Source organism: Pagrus major, chromosome 4 (genome assembly GCF_040436345.1).
Source record: "Pagrus major chromosome 4, Pma_NU_1.0".
Taxonomy (NCBI): domain Eukaryota; kingdom Metazoa; phylum Chordata; class Actinopteri; order Spariformes; family Sparidae; genus Pagrus; species Pagrus major.
In genome coordinates this window covers 5494028-5510640 of record NC_133218.1, presented here as the reverse complement: position 1 = coordinate 5510640, position 16613 = coordinate 5494028, and the positions used below count along the sequence as shown (strand labels likewise).

The 16613-nt window shown below is 40.6% G+C and overlaps 1 protein-coding gene across 1 annotated transcript in view; it reads left to right on the top strand.

Annotated features, from left to right (window-relative positions):
- LOC140994876 (E3 SUMO-protein ligase PIAS1-like) overlaps positions 1-10503 on the top strand; it is a 65240-nt gene extending 54737 nt beyond the window's left edge. The window contains exons 7-13 of the mRNA XM_073464703.1: positions 552-625; positions 927-1087; positions 3045-3181; positions 3580-3811; positions 6398-6537; positions 7286-7326; positions 9161-10503. Coding sequence (XP_073320804.1) covers positions 552-625; positions 927-1087; positions 3045-3181; positions 3580-3811; positions 6398-6537; positions 7286-7326; positions 9161-9514 — 1139 coding nt within the window. The 3' untranslated portion in view covers positions 9515-10503. The remainder of the gene's footprint in view (positions 1-551; positions 626-926; positions 1088-3044; positions 3182-3579; positions 3812-6397; positions 6538-7285; positions 7327-9160) is intronic.
- The last annotated feature ends 6110 nt before the right edge of the window (positions 10504-16613 follow it).

Here is a 16613-nt window from a genome sequence, read left to right as displayed (position 1 = left end):
CCTGTTACCAATAAACTTGTTTACCTGTGAATGTTTTTTGGATCAATCCACAACTTTCACAGTCTTTTGTTGCCCCTGACCCAACTTGTTTGAAACATGTTGCTGGCATCAAATTCTGAATAAGCATATATTTACAAAAATCAACATTAAATATGTTGACTTTGTACTATTTTCAATTGAGTATAAGTCAAAAAGGATTAGTAAGTGATCACATTCTGTTTTATTTACGTTGTACACAGCGCCACGTTTTTTGTAATCAGGGTTGTAAGCTGGGGAGCCCTACACTTCCATTGCTCTTTTTTGATAAAAATTTACAAATCCTACCTATTTGTATATATTTTTAGACTGTATGGGAAATAATATAAGAAGAATGAGGTGCAGAGACTCGATCAGCCCCTCACAGCTTGAGGTGAATTACAGAAAACTGCCTCATTCGTGACCTTGGTTTTATACAAGTAGTGAAGGAGATGCAGACTAAAAAGGGAACAAGAAGAAATCTTTTTTTGTTCTCACTCACTCATGCATTTATGTGATTTACTTGTCTCCTGCAGTCAAAGAGAAGCTAACAGCAGACCCGGACAGTGAAATAGCCACGACCAGCCTTCGTGTATCACTTCTCTGCCCGGTAAACATCCTCCCTGCTCCTCATGAATTTAAGGCAGTGTTTAGACATCCATTCATGCCGAGACATGTCTGTCCTTTCTTTTTCCTGTTTTCTTGTCTTTCTGTGTGCCTCAACACGCCTTTAACTTTGACTTGTGTACGTGATCCACCTGTCAAATTGTCTTGTCTACCCCTATCATCCGCCTTTTCCATGTGGGTTCGTTGTGATGTGACATTTATACTTCTCGTATTCCCTCCGTCTCATCCCTGCTGTTTGTGACTTCTATATGCCCTGACTGCATGTTTGTGCACACACTGTGCAGCTGGGGAAGATGCGGCTGATGATCCCATGCCGGGCGCTGACATGCTCCCACCTGCAGTGCTTTGACGCCACACTCTACATCCAGATGAACGAGAAGAAGCCAACCTGGGTGTGTCCTGTCTGTGACAAGAAGGCCCCCTATGAACACCTCATCATCGACGGGTAAGTCACCCAAACCCCCACCGCCACATCCTAAAGATACAGTAACAAACCTTTAACCCAAAAACACAACTTGTCATTTTCACACTTTAAACAAACATGTGAATGATGGAGCTTTAGAGGTGTTGGTTGGTGGATTTTGTTTCCTTTGGACAGAGCCAGGCTAACTGCACGTAGCAGATCAAGCCGAACAGAAAATCAGATGCAGGAACGACATAGAGCATCCATACATCACATCAAAACAGACAGAAAAGAAACTATTTAACTACGTAGTTTAATTACCCATTATATAATCCCAAAAATCAAGGAAAATTGTCCAAAACAACAAAATCTGAGCAAGTGAATAAAATTGGGCACGTAAAATATTCCCGGTAGGGTATGAAGCCATGTGGAGGACGAAAACAAAATCAACACTGTTACAGGGGAACAGAACACAGCTGTACCTGGAGGAATCAAAAGTTCATTTTTGACCTTAGAAAAAATAGCTTGCCAAAAAAACAACACTTGACTGAAGTAAGTGCTTGAAGTGGGCCGGTAATGACCAGTATACAGTACCGGTGCGTTTACACTTTACTCTTTGGCGTACCCTGACTTTTTCTTGTGTAGCAGGACATTTAAATTTTACTCTTTGATGCACAGCGACTTTTTCTTGTGTACCCGCATGTTTATATTTTCCTCTTTGGTGCACGGTGATTTATTCTTGTGTATCGGCATGTCTCACAAGCTGGCAGCACTCTTTTCTGCCCTTCTCCATGTCCTGCTGGGGAGACACAGGAGGCAGAAACACTGCAAAGCATCAAAAAATTGCTGCTCGCTTCCTTTCGGCACCCATGTTAACCAATTGCGCTTTTCAGATTGAGCGTGCTGCAGCCGGCTCACAATTTGTAGCAATCGTTTCAAAGTCTGTTTTATTTTCTCTGCATGCAAATCTGGCAAGAAAACGCACCGATAATCTCTTAGAAACAGTGTCAATGCTGTTTATGATTGTGTTTTTATGTATTTATTCCTCAGAGATGAGCACACAAACACACAGATATACAAGCTGCGTGTGGGACACAAATGCCTCCCTGTAGATTAGGGAGACAAGTTTATGGTCCTTTTAACTACATTTGCAGAAGTTGCAGAAGAAGCAACATCCTGCTTATCCAGGACATATAAAAGTCTATTCATTAGGAGTATGAGGTTGTAATAATTATCAGCTCTAGGTGTGATTAGAAAAGCGCAGAAGAGCAGAAATGACCGTGACCTGACTGACTGTAAAGAGACATGCCTGCCAACATGTCAGTAAAGAGAGTACCGGCAGTCAGTCAGCTTTCTGCTGCATCTTGCGGTCGTCCACGGTATGTCTTCTGTGCAGTCTCAGTTATTTTGTCAAACTCAGCTGTGACACAATGATTACTGAATGGATGCCTGTCTTTGACTTTTAGTGGCAAATTAAGAACATTTTATAGAAGCTTTTTCCCATAATGACAAATTACAGTTAATGCAGATTTACTTCTGAGTGTCTGCACAAAGTTCAAGTGTTGTCTTTTGAAAGGAGATACCGCACCTGTCTGTAATGGATACACTGTGATTTATTTAATTTTTCATCTGAAAATGAAAGACTTTTAAAGGACAGAAAATTGGTCCCATCAGCATCCTGCGACTCGAAATGCAAAATGTTTGTTGCCTGCTCCTTTAGGGAGGACGGCAGTGACTGTCAGCTCAGATTCCCAGCAGAAACGACCCCCTACCTTTAAAGCCTGCAAGTGATCAGTGTATAAGATCAAAAGATAGACTGCCGGAGTGTTCCTTCAACTCACTGAAGTATTTTATGTGGAGAGAATGTTGATGTTAGAATTCCTTTAAAGTGTAGGATCTTTTCCACTCAGCGTTTGTTTAGAAAAAATACCAATTTCTCTGTGTGTTTGTGTACATTTCCTCGGATGTGTTTGTGTATGACGTGTATGTTTGTCCTCAGGCTTTTCGTGGAGATCCTCAACAGCTGCATGGACTGTGACGAGATCCAGTTCAAGGAGGACGGCAGCTGGGCCCCGATGAGGTCTAAGAAGGAGGTTCAGGAGGTCTCCTCTGCCTCATATAACAACGGGCTGGACGGTGAGACATGTCATGGGGGTGGACTGGGGGACAGAGTGGGGGGGAGGGTAAGAAACAAAGGTTGCTGCGCTATAAAAGCAGCGAGGGAAGGCTGCAAGTAATTAAATTAGGATTAAAGAGACGTGGTAAGAAGAGGGAGGACGTGCATCCCCTCCCCCTCTGTGTTTATGAAGTGTCAGTTTTAATTTGGTAAGGCATCAATCACAGCGGCACTGAGTAAACTGCCTGTCTCCATAGTAACATAGTGTATCTCACATGAGGGTAGAGGAAATTGTATACATGTGCATTTTTAGCATTCTTAAAGCGTTCAGTAGTGCTCTGCTTTTTACTTTGCCGCCGCAAAAAGTCATAAACACGAGCTCAAAAACACAAACTAAAATAGCACTGCTGCTCTCCAGCTTCATGTCGGACATCTGCAGGCTCAGATCAGCGGAGCTCCTCGTCGTCCAGCCACGGCGGCAGCAACGGCAGCAACAGCAAGAAGGTGGAGGTGATCGACTTGACGCTGGACAGCTCCTCAGAGGACGAAGGACAGGACTCACCGCCTCCGCCCCCGCCACCGCTGCCTCCTCCACCCAAACGAGCGTGTCCCTCTATGTCCCCGACCTCGCCGCCCGTCATCAACAAAGGGTCAGCCACACTGCGACACTGTGATCTCATCTCCATACACAGTTTGCGTTTCATTTAATGTGGAAATGAGGCTCATTTTGGCTGTTCACATAATCATCTAGATGTTAAATGATTCATGAGTTTTTTGCAGTTGAACTCAGAAGTATCTTTAACATTTCACATCAAAAGCACTCACAGTAGATAACCAAGAGAGCTGTCGATAAAAGCCTTTTATCTTAACTTTTAAAAAGTGAAATTGGATGTATAGATCTAGAAATGAGTGACTTTCTGAAAGAAGAACATGAACATGCATCATGAACAGAGGATTTAAGTTCAGCCAGGCATAATTCTATGTGTATAAATTGTCAAGAATAGAGTTCAGTGCTTAGTAAACTGCTCAGGATCAGTAAGGATTGGTCAACTTTCAGCCAAACACACCTTATAGAGTAGAAATAAAAGTTAATTTTGGATGCTATGTGACTCAAAGTTAGAGCTCTTCTACATCTTGAATCAGCATGAAACTCAGCTGGTTAAGTCGTCTGTCCAAAAGTATTAACAACTGAGTTAAAAAAAAATATCTTGTTCATCAAAACTAAAGTAGAAAACAAGTGACTTGAGGACTTCAAAATGTTGTAGGAGCATAAAGTGCATTTTGGCAAGAAATATCCAATTACTGACTTCAAAAATTCTGTTGCGCGTGCTGCTAACAACAGATGAAACCTAAAGATTGTGTAATTAATTAATCAACTAATTGTTGAAGCTTTAATTCACAATTTCATTGACTTGATTCTTTTGGCAGCTGAGGCTAAAAATAAAACACTAAATCTTTTTGTTTTTCTGCAAATTAGTATCATGAACAGTATGAGTACCAGCCAGTCATAATTCCACGTGTATATAGAATATTAAGATAGAATTAAATGCTTGGTAAACGTCTCAGGATCAGGAAGGATTGGTTGACATTCACCTTACATACATAGCCAAGTCCCATTCCTTTCTCCTACAGGTGATGCTGTGTCACTCACAGTTAAAGCTCTTCACCTTGAATCAACATGAATCTCTCTCAGGTTAAAATATTAACAAAGTGCATGAGAAAACTACAAAAGCCCTAAAGGGCCATGCATTCATACATTTTATTTCCTCCGTTTTCCCGTGATAACGAGTTAATTTCATTTGTTTTCTCGAGATCTCGAGTTATTATCTCGAAATAACAACTGCCGTTTTCCCGAGATAACGAAACTTTGTTTTCCCGAGATAACGATATAATTAATTTGAGATCTTGAGAAAACAAAACGATAGTGTAGTATATTAAATCATTGCAGGAAACATCATTCGGTGTAGCAATGTCAGAGGAGCAGGAGCATATCGATCACCGTGTCACATATCTTTTCAATCAAGGCCTGACAGGCTGAAATAGCATTATGCCTTGCTATTACAGATAATATACACATTAGTGTGCGTAATCTAAAAAGATGGTTAGCAAGGCTTCAGCTATATCGGCGGCGCAATCTAAGTGAGCCTGATGTCGTCGTTAACTACATAGCTGACCAGCTACGAGGTCCCGGGCGTCTCCATAATCTCAGGCCTATCATATCACAGTCATTATCTCCAGATCTCGCATTAATTATATCGTTACCTCGGGAAAACAAAGTTTCGTTATCTCGAGAAAATTATCCCGTTATCTCGGGAAAATGGCAGTTGTTATTTCGAGATAATAACTCGAGATAATAACTCGAGATATCGAGAAAACAAATGAAATTATCTCAAAATAACAACTGCCGTTTTCCCGAGATAACGGGATAATTTTCTCGAGATCTCGAGATAACGAAACTTTGTTTTCCCAAGATATCGAGTTAATTTCATTTGTTTTCTCGATATCTTGGGAAAACAAAGTTTCGTTATCTCGAGATCTCGAGAAAATTATCCCGTTATCTTGGGAAAACGGCAGTTGTTATTTTGAGATAATAACTCAAGATCTCGAGAAAACAAATGAAATTAACTCGTTATCACGGGAAAACGGAGGAAATAAAATGTATGAATGCATGGCCCTTGAGGGCTTCCGTAGAAAACATCCATCCTGTAAAAAAATGAAGGTACAAGCTGAGGCTCATGGGTATTGTAGTATGTCGAGCTGACAGATAAAACATGATCTCTCACAAACAAAGTAAAATAATTGAAACTGGTGGTTCTAATGTAGACCTATATGATTGTTACATTAGCTGGGAGGTTCCTGTGTGTATTGGCTAATGGTTTCTATGTTAATTGTTTGTTATTGTTAAAAGAAAAAAACTGAAATGGGAATACAGTAAAGTGAAACATTTCTGGAGCCAGCGGCCTCTCCAACTTAGAAACTCTAATGAAGATTTGGAAGTCAGTTCTCTGAAACTTTTAACAGCGACATCTTCTGTCAAATTAAAATTCATTAAGTGCAGAAACTGCTGCTGTGCCATTTGACTTTAATGAACCCTGTGACTGTTATCGTTCTGACGTTTGTGTTTCGGGGTCGGTGCAGGAGACAACTCCCCTGTGACATGAAATAAGAACCTAATTATAAATTTAGTGTCCTCTTTAACTTCTTCTCTGAAGCTCTTCCTCTGTATCTTCCTTCAGAGTGTTGAACCTGCACCACCAGGCGTCTCCTGTGAGCCGTACTCCCAGCATGCCAGCTGTGGACACCAGCTACATCCCTCCTGTCCCCCCACTCATCCAGGACTACAGACCCTACTATCACACCCCCAACGACCTGTCAGGTAAACACAGCCAGACTCGAGATGACTCAGGAACAATGTTGGGTTACTTTTAAAAGTAACTTGTTGTGTTACAAGATTACTTTCATTAAAACGTAACTTGTTGCGTTACTGCGTTATCTACTGAGAGAAGTAACGCGTTTGAGTACTTTACAGTTACCAAAAATTACAGTAAAACCCCTTTGAATGTGTCGACCCTACCGTCATTTTGTACCCTTCTTTACGGCCCACAATCTGTAACTCAGCCAACTCATAATAGGACTGATGGACGCAATATAACATTTAAAGCTCTTTATTTTACAAACAGTCTTGACAGCTAACTGGGCAGAGGCATACAGTATAAGGCACAGCTGTTTCAATGAAAACAAATACAACAAGCACAACTTGCATTTCACCGTGATGTTGTTCTTGTCTTTTTCACCCCAAAAAAATCTAAACAGTTGGAATATTTCTACAAAGTAAACGCTGTCCTCTCTGCCATCTCGCTACACTGAATTGGCTGGCTAAGTGTGCGCACTGACACGGCTGTCAGTGCGCATGAATTGTGCACATGAATTACTGCCTGCATTTATTTTTTAATTTCTGTTGTGCATTGAATAGATTATTTGTTTCTTTACCTTTTTTTTTTTTATTCTGGCAGTATCGGTCCTCCGCACACAATACCTTAACTTTTAAACACATTTGTATTTGTGTCTGTGAAATTGTTTTTTGCTGATATTCTCCACTGACTCTGCGTGTGCTTGATTTGCAGAGTTGAACTTCTTCTCTTTTCTTCAAGGCGACAATCATCAGGTACGTACATTATGTTATGTGGAGATGCTGAATCCACCTGCAAGAGCCTGCAAGCGTGGTTCATTTTGAAATAAAACAAGGGCTCTGACTCTGCATGAAACCAAAAAACTACCAAAAAAACAAAGCAAAAGTACTTGGTGTTCCTTCACTGACAGACTTCCTCTCTGCAGTAGAACAGTGATAAAAGGTCCCTCATGCAGAGTCAAACACTTCACAATTTAAAGAACATAGCTGAAAAAAAAACATTTGGTAAAAACTGTCTGTAAATTGCCCCAAAACTTGCTGGTACACACTGTACCTGTTTCGATGTCTACCAGTGAGCACTAAATGTCATCATCCTTCCTGTGTGATTCTGTCTGTTCGAGCTATTTAAGGACTCATGAGAGCGAGACATTTAACAATCTTCACCCTACAGTTAACTGGTGGGTTGAATTCTCTGAGGAAGTCAAACATGAACACAGACATCTCTTCACTCTTTGCTCTGTTCGGGTTCCTTTATTTGAAATCAACATTTTAAAGGGTTATTTCTCCCAAATTACAAAATAAAACAACATTTCTTTCACTTGCTTTGAGTGGTGGAGTATCCAGCTGTCCATATAGTTTTGTGATTTCTCCTGAGTGAGTGGAATTTCATATGTGGTTCACACAGTATTGAAAAATTGCATTTAAAAAATTCAACAGCAGCTACGTTTCCAAAATAAATTCCCCTGCTATTCTGGTGAGTCCACAGACGTCACCGTGGACAGTTTTTATATGAGCCACTTCCTCCCGAGGAGATAGAAGACTGTCGGCAGTGTTTTCTGTGCATTAAAGGGACGACGCTCCCGGAAAGATGCTGCTGTGGAATCTTTTTTATATGTCATTTTTTATAATGCTGTGAGCACAGCACCGTTAAATTGTGGAGGCAGAAATCAAATTAAACCAAAACTACCTGCGCAGCTGGATACCACTAGAGATTAGTAAGTACATATTTTTGGGTTTCATCACATTTCTATGGATTACATCAATTTTCAGCAGTGACTTCACTCACTGTAGCTCTATTCAGATTGGACTAGTTTCACCAGGGGATTTGATTCAGAAATTACCCTGCATGTCTTGAAGGGATAAGCAAAGTCTGTATTTTACCCAAATTTACTGACATTATCCCCCAGATGTGATGCCAGAGCCCCGCCAGACATCAACTTTCAGAAGCGTAGCGTCTGTTCTTCAGTATCCACATTAATGATACATGTGTTACAAGCATAAATACACATTTGTGGCTCATTTAGATCTAGTAGCAGATGCTTTGTGGCTGTACTTTAAGCAACATTATGTAAGTTTTTCACCCAGCTTCAAAATCATTTTGATGAGGACACTGTGATTATTTTTTCCAGCTGAGTATTTTTACATATAGAATAAGTTTTAATCCAGAAAAAATTCAAATTAGATCAGAAGTATTCATTTAATCACTGAGGTTGGTTTGGTTTTCGGAATAATTCTTACAGACATTTTTCCTGTGTTCAGCCATCATGTTTAGATTTATTGGTGAGCTGAGTAGATTCTTATTAACTCTGCCATCATCACAATGTGCTTTTAAAAGTTCATTAATGTTGCATTTGTTACAAAACTCTGGTGCAGTCAGCCTCATTACTGATAGACTTTAATGACATTAGAGTACAGCTAACTTCTCCGAGACTTAGGACTTACTTTTGGTGGACTAAAGTGGTCAAACAAAGGCTAAAAATAAATAAATGAAAAATTCTTCTTCTAGTACGAGGACCTCTCCGTGACCTCTGGTGACTTCAGCAGCCTCCACCAGCAGCTCACTTCCAGCTGTCTTGTGTATCTCCCACAGCATTACAACATGGTGATGGCAGCAGCGGCCGCCGCTTCGGCCTCAGACGACCACGAGCTGCTCCTCAACCGCTTCCTGCCCTACAGCACCTCCTCCTCCTCCTCCTCTTCCTCCCAGCTGTTCCTTGACCAATCGGGCGCCTCTTCGCTGACTGCGCCCACCAACGGGGCGAGCAACTCGGGCAGCGCCAGCAGCCTGGTCTCCTCCAGCAGCCTCCGTGACACACACTCGTCCTCACACTCGGGCTCACACTCCTCACACACACACCCCGGGGTGGTGGCCAGCCGGAGCAGCACTGAAGCAGCAGTGGCAGCTATTTACGGAGGGATACCTGACGTTATATCGTTGGACTGACTCAAGGCAGGTCAAAGCTACACTTTGGGCCCAGCTTTGATCTAGTAACAGACTTTTTGACTGCAGGGTAAATTTTTGATCCAGAAACTAGACTGGCCCCAAGTCATCAAACTCAGTCGTAAAGACAAGAGCACCAATATTTAGACGGTTCCCTTCACTAGACTGACCTGAGAACAGTTGTGAGTCATCACTGAAAGGGTCAGCTGTGACATTGTGTTGGTAAACTGACTCAGTTCAGAAACCTGTCCAGCATGTGAACCCTGCGGCACAAACAGCAGAGATGCTACCTGAACAAAAACACAGCGGAGGACGGCTCTTTTTTACAAAAACAAGGAGCGGCACCATGTACAGAGAACAAAATCTATTTTCCTCTTTTACTTTTGTATGTTAAATCGGGACACTTTCAGTCTAGTGATCTGCTTCGATCGCTGTTTTTAAGTGGACGACTGGAGGTTGTTTTTTTGTTTTTCTCACAGATGCTTATACATATGCCTGTCGCCATGTGGTTATCTTTTCTTCTCTTTTAGCTCGATCCTGCTTTTTTCCATTCTCGCCTCCTCAGTATAAACTTCTCCCTTTTTCTCTCTCTCTCTCCTGCTCGAGCTCATTTTTTTAATTATGGTGTATGATTTCTCTATCCAATGACAAGGACTTTTCAGACACTGAATTTACAGTTTATTCATGTACTAATAATTTTATTATGCTTTTTAAGTTATGTATGATATTTAAACAGTTAGAAATGATATATATGCATTCCCTTTGACCTTCAGGTTAATGCTGTGGGGAGTGTACAGGTGGAAATTAGCCATTTCTGGTTTTTAATTTTCACTCTCTGATTTCCAACTCCTTACAAAGACTCTGCCGGCGTACAGCATTTAGAAAAGGAGACTTTCAGACTATTTATACTTGCCAATTAAGAGTTTGGAGCTGGAAGAGTTTTGTTTTTATTTTTCGCGCAATGCCAAAAATAACATATGGTACCTATGAATTATCACAATAATCAGAGTGCAGTTGAATCTGTGTGCCACAGTGTTTTCAGTCTTGGTCTGAAAGTCAAACTGTGTCCTTTTGTCTCTCGTCTTCTCAGATTTGTGCTTGACCGTCGGAAAGGAATTATAGTAAAAAGTCAAAGTTGTCTTTCAAAGAGACAGGCGACCATGACACGTGACCACGTTCAAACTAGTGCCTGTTTGTGAGCATGCTTAGCAGCGTGTTCGGGGCGGAGTTGTCAAACTCAAAAGAATGTCACACATAAATGGTCACACATAAACTTTATCTTTGGGAAACTGCTTGTGGAAAAGCGTAGAAGAGTGTAAGCAGACAGTTTAGTGCCACCATGAATGAGGGAGATTTCAAAATGCCAACTTAGACCGGGCACAAAGCCAGCTGGTTTAAAAATACATGACCTGTCTGTGACTTAAAAACCCTTTGCACTAGTGAGCGTATGATGTGGAAGTGTCAAAACGAGTCGGAGGTTTGGATCTCGATGTAATTGCCATTCAGCTGAAGTTTGCTCATGAATGTATCGTACAATTTAGAGTGGACACACGTTTGCTCTTTAACAGTTACATCCAGTAAACCTGGGACCCCCTCTGCCCCGTCAGACCCTCGTTTGTCCTTCAAACTGTCCCAGCGTCCCCTCTTATCAGCCTCTCCCCGATGTTCCACCACGATGAGATAATCACTTTGGACAGCCAACCCCATCACCTCACATCCCCCGCCCTGTTCTTCAGAAACTAACTGAGAGACGTCCTAAAATGACCCCTCCTTCCCCCCTCTCATTCTGACAGCCGGAACAAATTTTATGTTTTCCTGTGTTGTGCAGTATTTTATTTATTTTGTATTCTTATTTCTATATATTATATTTTTACAAATGGTTTGATTTCCGTGGGTGAGCGTGTGAGAGTCACTGTCACTCGGGAGCTGTTGTGTTATGATTTTATTTAATATGCATTTTATAATACTTTCTATTCTATTATATCTCCGAAAGGTACCATTTAGTTATTCATCGTGGAGATACCTGTGTGTAGTTTCCTGGGAGCTGATACACACTCTTTAAAAAGGGCACAACACACATGCTTAATTAATGCATGCACGACTCATGATGATTTAACGTATGAGTTAATCACGGAGGTATTATGAATTCCTGTTGCTCGCTATGAAGAAACGCCTAATGGATCATTAATTATTGATTAACTCACAGCTAATTTGGTGGCGTGCTTGAATTTTTATGCCACCAAATTAGCTCCAACCCAGTCACATAGAAAGAGGGAAGCACAACGCTGTTTCTGTCAAACTGGAAGTCATATGCAAAAGTTAACGTGTCGCAGCACGACCGACAGGAAAGTTGGCAGATCACCATCAGATTCCTGACTGAACATTAATGCTGAGCTTATAGCCACGTTAGTACGGAGGACTGAAAGTGCCAAAATAAAAAATTAGTCAATAATTGAATTTATATGCCATTAAAAGTACTAAAAAGTCATATTAAAAATAAATGTAGACATTAATTAATTTGTAAGATGTGACATAAATTGCTTGCTTTTGTATTTATTTACCTTTGTAATAATTCTCCTATTTATTTGCTTCTAATTTAATCTTCCATTCTCTTTACTAGTTTCATTTTAAAATGTTTTTTTATTGATGTATTATTTCCCTTTGCATTTCCCCCCTATTTATTTCCCCAAACGTATTCATTTCCTCGTTTTCCTTTTAGTATTTCTTTATGCAATTCTGCATCATTAAGCAGACGAGGGGCCGTCATTCAGAGTGGTTAACTTAATGAGGTTGAGTGCAGAGATCGACTTCTGCTCTCACATTCAGTGGACAATCTGAGAGTCTCAGACTCACCAGAAAATACAAAATATATCAATTACTTTAAAGAAGAATAAAATAATAGATACAGTGGGGAAAAAATACACTGGAAAGTGAACATTTTTTAAAAAAAAAATAGGGAATTAATACAAAGGTAAAGCATTGATTTACTGTATGTCACATTTTATAAATTAAAAGTCTACTTTTATTTTTAATATTATCTTTGTTCATTTAATGACACATTCATTTATCGATAGTTTATTTGGTCTTGATTTTAGCAGTTTTGATCCTCCCTAAATTAGCAGCACGCTCAGTCGGTTCACCGCTGTGGTCCAAACTGTTGGACAGATCATGAAGTGATCATGTTTTGTTGGAGTTTTGTTCTCTTTAGACTTTTTGATGTCAAGTTGTGCCAGAAACCTTCACTCTGCTCTTCCTCCAGCATCACCATCAAGTCAAGACCTCAACTTGTCTTATATCTTATGGCTTTATACCTGCAAAACTGTTCCCATTCCTCTCAGTAATAATTAGCAACTGTTAGCATGTCGACATTTCAAACAATATACCTGCTCAACATCTGCATGTTAGCATCCCAACGTTAGCATTCACTATAGCCTTACACAGCTGCTAGCATGGCTGTAGGCATTATTCTTCTTCTGTCTTCAATATAAAATAATGACGCATGGTTAAGATGCTTGACCATTTATCCCCTTTTTATCCACTTGCACCTATGATTTTGGTTGTAGTACACTACACTCTTTATGCTACACAGACTCAATTGCTAGCTTATAAATGGCACACAAAGACCACTGGCGTCACACAGCACCATGCAGATGTTTACATCTGACCGAGTTTGATAAAACAGCTTCGTAGGCTGATTAAATATATGAGTCTGCCTTTCTCTAAAGAAAACTATGTGTCCAAATTTGGTGGTTTCGAATTTCCCAGATACCTTTGTGAGTGGAGAAAAGTCTCCTACTTCTTAAACTAAATAAACAACTTAAAAACTCTGTGGGGTAGCTAAAAATACTTGGTCACAGTGGAAATCAAGGTTGTTTTCTTAGCTGGTAAAGGGTGGAGGTTTTGGACATGCATACTTTTCATAGAACAGGGGTCGTATATAACATTTGGTGACATATGAATTAAAGTATAAAGTAACTTGTGATCCATCCGAGTGTTAACTAATCAAACAAACCCACAGTGAGTTAATCAGGTCCACTCCTGACACATCATGGCTCGTGTATCACTCAAAGCATGTGTGTTTGAACCTTTATTACAAAGTGTTACTTTGTTTACTGATGAAGTCAGTCCTTTAGTTTCCATCCATGTTAGTTTGAATATTAATCACCAGTGTTCAGAGACTTGATGAGGTGGTTACAGTTAAGGAATGCACTCGATCAAGATTTAATTTATTTAAGCGACTTCTTCCTTCCTCATGTTTGTCACGAGACGTTGCAGCAGGTTACGATTTCACACATTAAGTGAGAGAGCAGACCGAGTTGAATGTGTTTTCTGTTGAAGTGCTCTACATGATGGGGGGGGGGTCTGTGTGGGATCACCAAAAAGTCAGATTCCCCTCCATGTTTCATGCCCACAGCTCCATCATGTGGTCCAAAATTGTTTTGTGTTTTCTGAGGGAGAAGCAGTTATTATTGAGCTGTTTTTTTTCTTTCTGTCCACTAATCGGCTTCTTTTTTTGTGAGAAATCAGATTCCATGCAGGGAGAGAGACGCTCACCTCACTCTCAAGTTACAGTCACAGGTGTGAACACGCTCGCAGTGTATTTACAGCATTTTTGCAGCAGATTATGTGTTTGCTGGTTTGAACTCTGCACAGGATGACGTGAATGGAATAAGGCCACTATGATCAGTAGTCACTCTTAACTGTGTTTTCAAAATCTGCACTGGCAACCTGGGCAAAGCAGCTCAGCTCTTTGGTTGTTAGTGAGGAGAAAACCTGTTCTTTTAAAGTAACAGTTCACCCAAAAATGAAGATTCAGTCATTATCTCCTCACCTTCATGCTGATGAAAAGTCAAGTGAAGTTTCATAGTTCACAAAACATTTCTGGAGCTTCACAGCAAAACAGTGTTACAGCATTGTCCTGAACGACTGAAGAAGTTGAGGACTTGTTTTAAAATGTTAAAAAAAAAAGACAGCCCAACAAAACAAACTGGCTCCGTACAGCTCATCTGGTGTAATCAAGCCCTCAGGATGAGCGCCAGGCTTTAGTGGCCGAACCATGTAATTACAGCGTCAAAAAATCTTTCCCCCAGACGGTTACATTTTTAAGTGCCACAAGCTCTGCCAACTGACTCGTGTCACTGAAAATTTGATCCATTCAGTCCGATAACATCTGGAAAGTTTAGAAGAGCCACACAGTTAAATCATTTCATCCCCATTCAAGTTAGCCGCGGGCTAAACCGAAGGTTTCAGCTTTATGCGCCACTGAGCAGCTTTCTTGGAAATGAACGTGACTCCACGGATCTGACAAGATTTTCTTTGTTAGATTCATGAGAGTAATCTAATCATTGGAAGCCCGAGGTCCGAAATTGATTTGAAAAGAAGTTTTAACAACTGCGGACATGTGGTCAAACTCGTGCACCCACTTCAGACGGGGTGTGTGCTCACGCTTTTAGCTTAGCAGCTAAGGTGAAGATTTTGGCTCTGAGACAGGGTTTAAATAAAGTCTTTTCAAATCAGTTTGGGATCTCAGGGCTCCTGCAGACTTCGATCACACTGGACGAGCTGTATCGAGCCATTTTATGTTTGTTTGTTTTTTTCAGTTGTTTTTTACGTCCACATCGACTTCAGTTCTTTAGTAGAATGCTGCAACACTGTTTTACTGTGAAGCTCACAAAATGTTTTGTGAACTATGAAACTTCACCAGAGTCTCCATCAGCATGTGGTCAGCAGATAATGACTGAATTTTCATTTTTGTGTGAACTTTTCCTTTAGGTTAACTGTTTTGTTTTGTTCAGTCGACACTAGCGAACAAACTCTGAACGACTCTTTTGGTTCTGTATTTTTTAACACAGCCCAGTGTGGGTTTGTAGTCATGAACTCTTCAGCTCGGTGGCTGTTTGCAAAACGAATAAGTTGACTCAGAAGTTAACGTGGCTCTTTATGCACAACTGCAACAAACAGAAGGATTTGGGATTCACTTCTGCTCGCGAATCAAGTTAACTCGTTCAAAAAGAACGATTCGTTCACAAATCTAACATCATCACTAGTTGTCATGATGTCTCAAAAGGGAAAAGTCAACAGTGTGTATATTATGTCTGTATGGAAACCTGAACCTTCAGATCCAAACGTGGGTGTTTGATGTCCGTTTGTATGCTTTTTGTGTGTCAGTTCAGAGCGAGAGAATAAATTAATTTATATATTTTTTAGAAAATGAAAGCTTGTACTATTATTAAAAAAAATAAATAAAATAAAAAGGACTGTGGCCAATAAAGAGTCTTACACAACTGAAATAATCTCCAAGTCAGACTCAAGTCGACGTGTGCACTCACTGCCTTAAAACATTCACAGGTTCTGTTTCACAGCTCCAACCCGAGAAAAATCATAAAAAGGCTTTTCAAGGAGGGCGAGGAGAAGACGGTGTACGGTAGACCCCTGTCAGTTTGTACAAATATACTAAGTGAAAAAAAAATATTTATTACCTGCATTGGAAGAAATTGTTTACTTATTGAATGTTACCTGTTTATGTAGAAAAGTTTAGATGTAATAAAATGCATTCTGTTACATCTCTCTGTGTTTTCTTTTTTTAAAAGATGAGGTTTAACATGTTGACACCAGGTGGCAGCAGAGGGACGTTCTGCTCAGCTCATCCCTCACTGTGATGGCACAAAACCAATTACGCATGTCTTGTCAGCGCCACACCGTGCCTTCCTGGCAGTGACACAAACTCTGCTTAACGTGATCATCTGAAATCATTCATTAGGGGTTTATCTTTAGATTCAAAGTGATGGAGACGGGGATGGGGAAGCCGCGCGCTCTGAGGAGCCTCCATTACGCGCAAGACGGATGGACGCATCAAACCTAATATAAGCCAATGAACACCTCAACCCCACCATTCCTTTCATCCTGTGACAGCTGAGAGCGGTGGTGTTGGATGATTATGAGTAGGGAGGAGGGGAGACAGCAAGAGGGAGGGGTGGATTCAGACGGAGGAGCTGGAGGCATCGTGCGCTTCTCACTAATGTGGCACTCCAAGATCCAGCTGCATGTAGACATGTTTTCACTGATCAGATTGTCTTGAAGTATCCGTGAAGCTGCCGGAATC